General features: G+C 36.9%; 1 protein-coding gene across 4 annotated transcripts in view; it reads right to left on the reverse strand.

Annotated features, from left to right (window-relative positions):
* LOC134662030 (homeobox protein abdominal-A homolog) overlaps window positions 1-4,840 on the reverse strand; it is a 54,581-nt gene extending 49,741 nt beyond the window's left edge. For 2 of the 4 annotated variants that reach the window (XM_063518290.1, XM_063518288.1), the window contains exon 1: window positions 3,661-4,840. In XM_063518290.1, coding sequence (XP_063374360.1) covers window positions 3,661-4,255 — 595 coding nt within the window. In that variant the 5' untranslated portion in view covers window positions 4,256-4,840. The remainder of the gene's footprint in view (window positions 1-3,660) is intronic. The other 2 variants (XM_063518289.1, XM_063518285.1) reach the window with 2 other exon arrangements.
* Between the last annotated feature and the right edge of the window lie 6,370 nt (window positions 4,841-11,210).

The raw sequence follows: 11,210 nt of genomic DNA on the forward strand, positions 1-11,210 counted from the left end.
CGGAGCATGAGGTAAAAAATCAAAGGAATTCAATGCCTGTCCCAATTATGCTGATCATTTCTTTTTAATTGCCAAAAAAAAATGTACATTTGTACCTAAATGAAAAAAAGTTCCTATCTTCAAAAACTACCTTAATAATTCCAATAGGTACTGCCTCGATAGGTAGGCCTGCAACAATATGTTACACCACAAAGGTCACACATATTTATTTGTAGAGCCATAAGAGCGTGTCACATATTTTTGCGGCCTTCGGAGAGTAACATATTATTGCAGGTGACTATCTATACCTACTGCCGCTTCTATACGTATATACCTAAATGAAAAATGTAGGCTAAGTAGTATTTTTTATAAGAAGGTCGGTTCAAAACCTCAATGTGACATTCATTAAGTAAGAAAACATCCATTTAGGACCTGTATTTTTTAGTAAAACTCACTATTGATATGAAAAAAATATATTTATAACTGACGGTGACCTCTTAAATAAAATATACCTACAATTAAGCGGGAAGGAGACATCATTACTCAAAATAATGGCCAAATGGAAATACATAATGGGAATGATTCATTCATTTCTAACTATGTCAACAATTTTTAAATAATTAATTAGAACTACCTACAGAATCTTTTCTGCTATAGGTGCCTTCGCTTTTAGGTATCATAATTCACTTTAATTACACTATAAACGAAATGCAAGCAAAATGTTTAATTACTTTTTATACAACAAGTGCTCATTTAACTGTAATTTTATTACTCAGTTCTTTGTAATTTTAATTAAATAAGCTCTCACATTAATTGCTATGTTACCTCCTTTTTTATGCCTACAAATAATTCGACCTGTTTCATCAACGCAAAAACCGCTTGCTTTCTATTTTATACTTTGCGTTTTTAATTAATTAATTATGCATTAATAAAATGAAGTACCTAATCCGTATGTCAAAATAGTTAGTCGGTTAATAAGGCTTAGGCCATAAAATCGAGTCAAGTAATTGTACCATTGTATGCAAAACGTACAGGCAATTTAGTACTGTAATGGACAGATGTTTTTGAGTACTAAGTGGACCGCACAGAATTCATCGCAATGTGACATTAATGTCTAACTGTAAAGTTGCCTAGATTGTCCCAGGTTAGGTTTACGAGTTTGAAATAGCCTTATCGGAATTTAGAGTTTAGACTTGGCGATAAATAAAGTTGTCTAATTATGCGCAATTCGTACTGAGGCGGATTTCTAATTGTAGAGGAACTTAGGTCATGTTTAACATAAGTGGGGCAATCAACCTTTCAGCGAATTAAGTATTTAAGTAAGCATTAAGCACGCAATTTTTTTTTTATTGGTTTCCCGTGATTGCACACAGATAACAAGAGAAATTAGTTTAATTAGCAGTTTATTTTTTTAGGTGTCTGTATTAATTATTGGCCAAAATTACGAGTGTAAAAAGTTCTACTCATTCATTTTCCTCGCGTTGTCCCGGCATTTTGCCACGGCTCATGGGAGCCTGGGGTCCGCTTGGCAACTAATCCCAGTAATTGGCGTGGGCACTAGTTTTTACGAAAGCGACTGCCATCTGACCTTCCAACCCAGAGGGTTAGGCCCGTATTGGGATTAGTCCGGTTTCCTCACGATGTTTTCTTTCACCGAAAAGCGACTGGTAAATATCAAATGATATTTCGTACATAAGTTCCGAAAAGCTCATTGGGCCGGGGCCGGGGTTCGAACCCGCGAGTGTAAAAAGTTCTACTGTTTTTTCTGTCGTTTAACGTGTTAGGTTGCACTTTAATAATTGAATGCTAAAAGTACGGCCAACTTCTTGTGCTAAAGTAGAACACAAAGGGAGGATACGGAACATCATGAGCCCGCCCTTAATACCGGCGGCTGCGGTGGCCGACGGCGGATGGTTATAAAATCAAAAATCCTCCTAAAGGCGAATTAAAAAAAATGCCCGCAATTAAGGCTCTGTAATTAGTCTTAAGTCAATTGATTCTGAAGCTGAACATTGGCCATGTTGGTTGTATTTATTGTAGTTTCTTCAAAAACATATAGGTATTAAGTTTATGGCATACGGCAACACACTTTCATGCATGTAACATAAACAGAAACTGCTTAATTGTTGTAACACAATGGAATCAATTAACTTAAGCCTAATTAGCCCAAAGTATCTTTAAATAAGCAAATATGTATCTAGTAAATATGTGTATGTAGGAAGTACCTAAATATATAGGTACCTATCTAGGTGGAATAATGAATATAAATTATTTTGTTTAATAATAATTAAAAAATTAAATGAAAACTTTTTTGTCATGTAAGTATTATTATTTAATAGGTACCTTAACGATTTATCTAATATTTATTTGGTACCTATTACGTGTATATAGCCTTTAATTAAGCTTAAACCTATTGTATTGTAAATGTGTACCGTTTAACAACCGAATATATAGGTAGAGTACTTACTCTTGTACTTACTGATTTTTATTTTATTTAAGTACAGTACCTACTAGTCTATTGTTATTTCTAAATAATTTATACGCTGACATAATTAAGGTTCTAATTAAGATTTAATTTTATTCATAATTAATCTCATAAAATAGAGATGACCACCTGACAAATAATTATTTATATTTTATGAGACGTTTTAGTTTTTTTATCTATCATTATCTCATAAACTATGTCGGTACCTACCTATTTATTTATTCATTTATATGTTTTATTACAATAATAAATACGCGATATAAATGTGCATATAAAAAGTGTTATTATTTAGTTCGTGTTAAATATTTTTAAATGAAATTAATAGCCTGTTACAGTTTTAACAACCAATAAATAATTATTTAATTGCCTATTTAATTCATGTTTAGTACCTAACCTAACCTAGTTATAATTATCTAAATGCCGATAATGGTACGATTAAACAACTGTTTAATTACTCATATATTTTAATGTTTATTTTATTGTTATGGGAATGGCAATTTGACGCTTTTAATTGCGTGGATAATATTAAATAGGTATATAATTAAACTTGTCCCAATTTTTTACATATTATTGTTTTGTATCTGGACGTTAGTAAGTAGGCAGGTAGATAAATTATCGTGATTTCAATAATCATAGTTCATAGGTTAATTTAAGTAGATACATAGCTAGGTATACCTATAGGTATATACCTACTTATATATATGAATATAAGTGGTTACCAAGATATTAGAAAAATTTAGGCGTCACATTAGAATGTAATAGGTAGGTATGTTTATATTTTTGTAATTAAGTAGGTAATCTAAATTAATACTGTATTTTTGATTCGTCTGCAATCAGTTTAAGTAGGTAATTGAAGTCATAATTACAATATTAATCGTTTTCAGAAGTAGGTAATAAATAAGTATAAATATGAGCAGGTAGGTAAATAAATTATTCCGATTGGAATTTTCTTGTTTTGAATCAATAATGTCAACAGTCTCGAATAAAAATTACAGAATGTTTTCAACTTTGACTACGTATCTACCTACATTACAAACGAAATTATAAAGTAATTAGTTTATTATCTCCGATATAAAACGTACCTAATAACGTACGTCTACTAATCTACCAAAAGTTAAAGCAAATTGTGGAAATAAATTGCGTTTTTTTTTTCAGAACGAGCACAAACACAATCATGCAAGGAGAAAAACATTTACCGGTGATGGACATCCAGGGGTACCGCGGAATGTCGGGGAGAGGCTGAGCCGAGGGCTGTGAGCAGGCGGCGCCCATGGCGTCCACCGAGGCCGCCGACGCGGCCGACGCTGCCGAGGCCGCGGCCTGGTGGTAGAACTGCGCCGCCGCCGCCATGCTCGCCGACGCCGCCGAGACCGCCGCGCCTCCGTTGTGCTGTCCCAAGGCGTACATCGGGTCTGCGCCCACCGAAGTCGGGTACCGGCAGCTCTTGTCGTCCGCTGCGGACAATCCTCCTCCGGCCGAAAACGGCACCGAGCCCCCGAACTGCTGGTGGTGTGACACGTATGGATACATCCTCGCCGGCGCCCCTGGCGAGGCCGAGGACGAGCTCGACGAGCGCTGCGGACTCCCGTTGCCCGGCGAGCCGGCCCCCAGCGCCGCCGCCCCCAGGCCTCCCGATAGCGACGAGCTCAGCGACGTCGACAACGACGACGACAGCGACGACGATAGCGACGCCTCGATCGGCGAGGCACCAGCACCCGCGAATAAGTTCTGGTGGTGGAACTGCTGGTGGTACTTCGGGAGCATGCTATCGATGATGAACTTGGAACTCATCGCTCGGCGACGCGGCGCGCGACGATCGCCTCGCGGGAGATGCGTTTATCGCCGGGCGATTCGGATCGATTCTCGCGCGTGCACTACTATGGCCGCGAATCGTTTATGACCCGCGTATGAGGCTCTACGACTCCGAATTCCCCGTCGCGTCGTGGCGAGCGTTGCCGCTGCCGCGCGCCGTTGAGGCGGCGCGTGCGAGCGAGACGGGCGCATTTGCGGCGGTCGCGCCGGAACCCTCTCCGTCTCATTAATTCCTACCTGCGTAGCGTATATTAGAAAGAGTTAAAGCTATTTGCTAACGACCATTCGGACGGCCATTGTTCGTAATGGCGCCTCGCTCTCCGCACCCCCCCGCGGCTCTCGTCTACGCCAATAGTGATCCCGTGTAGAACATTCACCGCCAATCACAAACCATTCCGGCACTTCTAAATGTCAAACTGAATGGCTTTAAGCAAAATTGCACCATTACGTTCGAAATTAGTAATTTGGTATTGTTTTGTAACTGTTTAATTTTCAGGTAGTTAAAGTGCAGTTATTTATAATTGTCACGAACAAAATCGTAAAATTTTCAAACACTTAAAGCACTTATTAAACCGTTTAACAAAGTAATTTTTATTATGATACTGTATGAAAATGCAAGAAGTTTACCTACATTGCTATTCTTTTAGTAGTGTGTGTACCGTAAATGAGTAAAACAAAAGTAGTAATAAAAATAAAATCTTTAATAAAAAATTACAACATTTACACAACTAGGTTATAATAATATAATGTTGTTAAATATATCCATAGGTATATTAAGTTATAGGGTTTATATTTTTTAATATTTTAATAAGTAAATATGTAAATGTGTTACGTTTTATAAATAATAATATGTAGTTTACTCGAAGTAGTTACCATTTAATAAATTTATATCTATTAAGAAAAGTGTAAGTTGGCCATAGGAACTAGTAAGTACTTACGTTTTTAGCTACTGCATTTATGCGTTAGAGGGAGCAATTGATATTGCTATCTCATTCTACCGTATGGCTGCGTCCCTTGGAGTGGCCGGCGCTGGCCCATCGTGTAGAGGACCCATAATATTAAAAAATTGGTATTTAAACGGAAACGACATTTTTTTAATATTTATTCTTTGGTTTACATACACATACCTACGTATATTATCATCAAACGATAATAAGAAAATCTTTACAATTATATACCTAATATAACTAAATAAATAAATGGTAAATGTAATTTTAATGAGAAGTTTATTGCCATACTTAAATCAAGTCAGAGTCAAAACAAAGCATCCAATAAATGACATGTTACTAATGTTACTATGTCAAACCATATCACCCATTGGCTGTTTCGTTTTTAAGTCTACAATAAAACTGCTCATAAAATCTATTTAATAACCACTAAACGGTGAAATAAAAATCATTCAAAATGAGAATTGCACCGGACTGTTTTACGCGGGCCACGTGGTCGAGCGGGTATCACTCATCCCGCTCCGACTGACGTCCCGTCCTCGTCGCACGTTTCATTCATCCGCGTGGGTCGTAACAAAAACAAGCGTAAGTGCGAGATCAAACTTTATAGCCATTAAAATAAAATCGTTTATGGTGTGAAAATTGTATTTATTTATTACCTTTTTCATAGGTCGGTATCTTTAGTGCATGGTTTTTATAGGCTTAAGTTGCCTTTTCAGTTGCGGTTCGGGCGTGCGGTAGTAGAACATTGCATAAGTATAGGTTTTATGTTGTTATTGTGATGTTTTTGCCGTAAACGTATGGAATGGTCGATATGGACAGTTAGGGTCATTTTGTTTATGGGAGACGCTTTTTACTAGCCAATAATTGTTTATTTGGTAATAAAAGAGATCAGGTCATCTATGTATGTATTAGCTATTAGTTCAAATAGGTACCTAAGTACCCTGTAGGTTCCTAGCAAATACTACGTTTGACCCATTTATTACGTTTTATATTGTTGTCCTATATTTTTAAGTCAGACTTACCTAGGTTACTTAGGTATATACATATATGAAATAAATATAGATATAGAATATTTTTTTTCCTATTTTAACTTTTTATATAGGGCGCAATCTGTATACCTACCTATTGGAAGGCAAAACCACCCTATAACATCATCTTTTGTGAATCAAATCTTATTAGACTGTTAAAGGGATAAATTCAACTATGTAGGTACTTACCTACTTACTTGTTTTTCTATGATAATAGAAATGTAGTATAAGAATATACTGGGTGGAGCACCACCCAGTATATTCTTATGCTCTACAAATATATACATACTTACTAATATGTTTTTTGCAAACCTTCACTTAGTAGGTAGTTCACTTAGTAAGTAGGTACCTATCTAAAATGAGTAGGTAAATGAAAGCTGGCTAGAGGAATATAGGTACTACTGAGATATATAGGTACTGAACCTAAACAAGTCAGCAGGCAAAAGGGGTGGCACCAACGCGTTAAGTTGTAAAAATATACATCAATAATTTAACAATGTTGCTTTTACACCTTGCAACATTAATACAGCCTAAGTGTAAACTAGTGACATTCCAAATGCGAACAGAGCACGAGCGGTGCGGTCGCTCGGGCGAACCAAAATGGCCTCCTATTAGGAATTAAAGCCAGCGTTGTAGTAATTTTACTGCAGCATGCTGAGTCGAGCTTTTTAATATCCCGCTGCTTGAATGTCAACATAACTAGTACTTATTATGTTACCTAATTATTAAGTAATTTTTAAGATTTTTTTTGGTTAAATTTCCTGTACGAATATGTGATGTTTGTGATGTTAAATAAAATTGTCTTTTAGTGGCTCTATTGATGTTGTACCTAGATCTCGCGAACCCCCGTGGCTCAGTCATTTTGGAAAAATCCAAATTCTGAATCAACAAAAAAGTTCAATATAATTCTTGTACACAACATTCCACAAGAATCCGTTAGAAATGCGACAGCCGGACATATAAGTACGAAAACATTTTTGCCCACGCTATAAGTAGCGTAAGAAAAAAAAACGCTTCGCGCTACTTGGTTAAAAAGTTATTAAAGATGTGGAGGTCACGCGTTACACTGGACCGATCGATCGCACAACCTCTGGAATTACCGACCGCATTGCTTCAGATAGGTAAATTTCCAATCACAAAGAACACCGACAACGCATCACACCCCATTTTATAGACGATCGATGTTGTAGAGGCCATTATGCAGCCACAAAGTCCAGGTGGGCGGGGCGTCGTAAACGTGCTCTGGAGAAAATTTACAATCGCTGCGAGATTTAACGACCAGTTTATAGATTCGGGCCTTTAAAATTGGACAACGGGTAAGTGTTGGATAGGGGCGATTGCGGACTCGCGATCTGACGCTACTGATACAACTACACTCAAGAGTACCTACCGATGGGTGTAATTTTTTTCATGAAGAGTGACTCGTTTTATCGCTCTTGATTAGTTTGTACGTGTCTATAGGATTAATAGAATCAAGAAAAATTGCTCAGGAAGTAAAGGAGTTAATTCAAAGACACTTTAGGGATAGGTTACCTATTGTAGTAGTAGCAACTAGTCCAAAGTAGTCCAAACAGTCCACTGACCCCGAAACACGAGAACACCCATAGACAGGAAGCAGTTACCAACACCAGCTCGTCTTTAAATCTAGTGTCACACTGTTGTATTAATTATATATCCATTTCCATTCATTTGAGCACCTATTAGCGTCAATATAAGAGTTTGAGTGCCAATTCTGATCGGAATAGAGCGATTTAAATGCTAGTGGGAATATTTGAATCTTATCTATCTGTAACTGGCAATGACCCCGTAACACTCGTTGAAATTATTTATTATAGAGGCTCAACGGAGCCGACATGTCTTTTTGATAAAGGCTTCTTTTAAATAAGTAGATTAAAAAAAAGACCCCGTAGTTGTAATAGTGACATGATTATAAAAATGGAGATCTCTATCCGATAATACATTATTATGATTGAAAAAGTAACTCTTTCTGTCTGTCTGTTACCTCTTCACGCATTAACCGCTAAACCGATTGAAATGAAATTTGTTATGAAAATAGTTCGAGGCCCGGGAAAGAACATAGGATAGTTTTTATCAATTATCATCATCATTGCACGCAGACGAAGTCTCGGGCAGAAGATAGTTATTAATAGATAAATAAAATTACAGGAAAGAATCGACACATCTTTTTCAGCGTAATCAGGTACAAAGTATTTTACAAACCTTGAAAACATAAATCAAATTACATTGTTAGGAGTTAACCTAGTTTAAATTATTTAGAAAAAATAAAGTAGTAGTAGTAGTAAATCACTTTATTGTACAAAAACAGGTTCTCATGAAATCAGTGAGTTTACAATCGTCACAATTTATTACTTTTATACCGTAATAACTGTCCAAAAGACATGAAATTAATAGTATAAAAATTTTGTTCTTATTTTTTAAAAGATTATAAAACTAAAGTGGACTAATCCGCTCAACAAAGTTTTAACAATAAATAGGTAGGTAGGTATCTATATTACTTTTTTCTACTAAGAATAATCGTAACAAGATTCTAATAGGAAGAAAGTAGGTAAGTAGGTAATGTATTTTTCTGATTCCATTCCGTTACCTTCTCATGATAAACCAATAGAAAAGTAACAAAATGGAAAGGCGGATTTAAAAAAAATCATATTAGATTCAATGGTAAGCAGAAGCTAAGTAAGACTTTGAGGGCAATTGGAAAGTACATTTACACATCAAAATGATACATTTCGCTAGTACAAGCCCATACGTCTATTGGCTTGAGTCAGGCGAATGTTATATTACTCAATAGGGTATTTGACTGTATTTAAAATAAATTATTATACACCACGCATGAAATAAAGCACCAGAAGATTAATAAAGAAACGTAGACAGCAGTTATTTTTAGACACAATTTCTATTTTAAAACCCGTATTAAACTATAAAGAGTAGGTAATTTGATCGTGACGTCACGTTCTAGTGTTTCATATAAATTCCATAGTATAGTAGCGAAATCGTTTTGACAGTTCGAAAAAAGAAACTGAGGTGACTAGAGTCAAATACCCTATAATGTATCTCATTGTGATGTCTAAATGTAAGTTTGAATAGCCTCCTCGATTTAGATTATAAAATTGATGGATCGTTTGCACCAATGGTCATTGAACCCTGAGGAAATTGACGGAACGAACGAGTACCTATTAAGTAACTAAGGTCAACGGATATATTAACTAGTTACTATATTAAGTACTTATGTGCTTTGCATATATACAGGGTGTGTAGACAATTATCCAATTAAATACCTAAATAATAAACTTTCATATATACATACTTACTGTACGAAATTGAAGTACCTATGGGCAAAATTAATGAAAACATCATACTTACCTAATCCTTATTTTCTTATTGTTAATTATTAACCCCTCTTCAGTCACCAGCCCAATATTAAGTATTTTAACTAATATGTATGTTATTAGAGCGTTTTCGTATCATCCGATCCGATATCGGAGGTCGAATACCTACGCAGTGCCGGATTAACCAATAAGCAAAAGAAGCACGTGCTTAGGGCACCACGTCTAGGGGGGCACCAAAAGCGTAGGCAAAAAAACGCGCAGGCTGCATTTAGCATTGCAGTCGTAATGTAATGGAGTATGTACTTACATGAAAGTTTTTGTACATGTACAAGTACCCATCTAATAACGAAGGTAGAAGAGTAAAAAAGTGAGGGCATGTAAGAAAGAACATCTCCAATGTAGGCCTTTGATTTGACCTTACGCTCATGCTTAAGGTCAAAAAATCTTGCCTTCGGGCTTGTGGCGAGCCGATTTTTTCGACATAGGTTACCGATTTTATAGCGAATTTTGCTCTCTTGCACGCCAAATTTATCGGCCAGCCCGAGTTGCTGCATAGCCGCGATCCTGCGACCTAATTGTCCAATTGTTATAAGGGGCCCGCGAAAGCCGAAAACTAAAAGCATCCTAATCAAATTGCGCTTTCGAGTGAAGCCAAAGAGCGAGCAGTAGGAGAGTCGTGATTACATAGATTCGCTTTCAAGCCACTCTTTTGCAGTTCGGCGTCAGGTCTTATGCGAGGCCTTATTCTACCTCACGTCAAAGTCGATCTACTGCCTCAATTACACTTGGGCTTGGATCCAAATCCCAGCTTTCCTCTCTCGAAGCTGGGCATTCTGCCTTGCTCACACTTCGCCAGTGGTTGTAATTGTAACTATGAAACGCATCGCGATCGGACGCTCCGGATGTCCAGCCTTATGCGGAGCTAGGCCTTCGGCCTCGTCCACTTTCATTGATCAACTCCAAGCTCTTTTTTCTTGCATCTCTGAAAACAACCTCGCTGCGACCCTTAAACATCAAGCCCGAAGCTAGGCTGACAGAAAACTATCCCATCTCTATCTGTATGAAATCCTGGATCCGTGCCTGTTTGGGACTAAAAGTAAAAATGTCCAACTGTCAATCGAATATGATCGAATGGCGTTTTTTGTAATGAAAATTTTTTGCGCTCGCTACGCTCGCGTTTTTTCAGTAACATTTTAATTGTTAAGCCAACTTGACATTCGAATAGCGACTGCAGCAGGATTACTGTTGCAAATTTACTGCTGACCTGTCGATTTTCGTGATAAAATGATGGGACTGATTGAAAAGTCCATTCTCAGCAGTAATGCGGCAATGATTTACCAAGAAAATTCAATGTAATCTTGATGACCCTAGGAAGAGGGGGCACCATGGTCTAGGAATGCTTAGGGCATCAAAATATCTTAATCCGGCACTGCGAATACGACTATCAAAAACTAAATAATATATGTAGTGCCTATTGAATATATTTATTTTTTATTATTTCCCGAGTGACGGTTGTTTTCTATGTATTTGTATATTATATATCGTTGTATGAGTACCCACAACACAAGCCTTATTGAGCTTACCGTGGGGCTTAGTCAATTTGTGTAAA

This window comes from Cydia amplana, chromosome 2, assembly GCF_948474715.1.
Source record: "Cydia amplana chromosome 2, ilCydAmpl1.1, whole genome shotgun sequence".
Lineage (NCBI taxonomy): Eukaryota > Metazoa > Arthropoda > Insecta > Lepidoptera > Tortricidae > Cydia > Cydia amplana.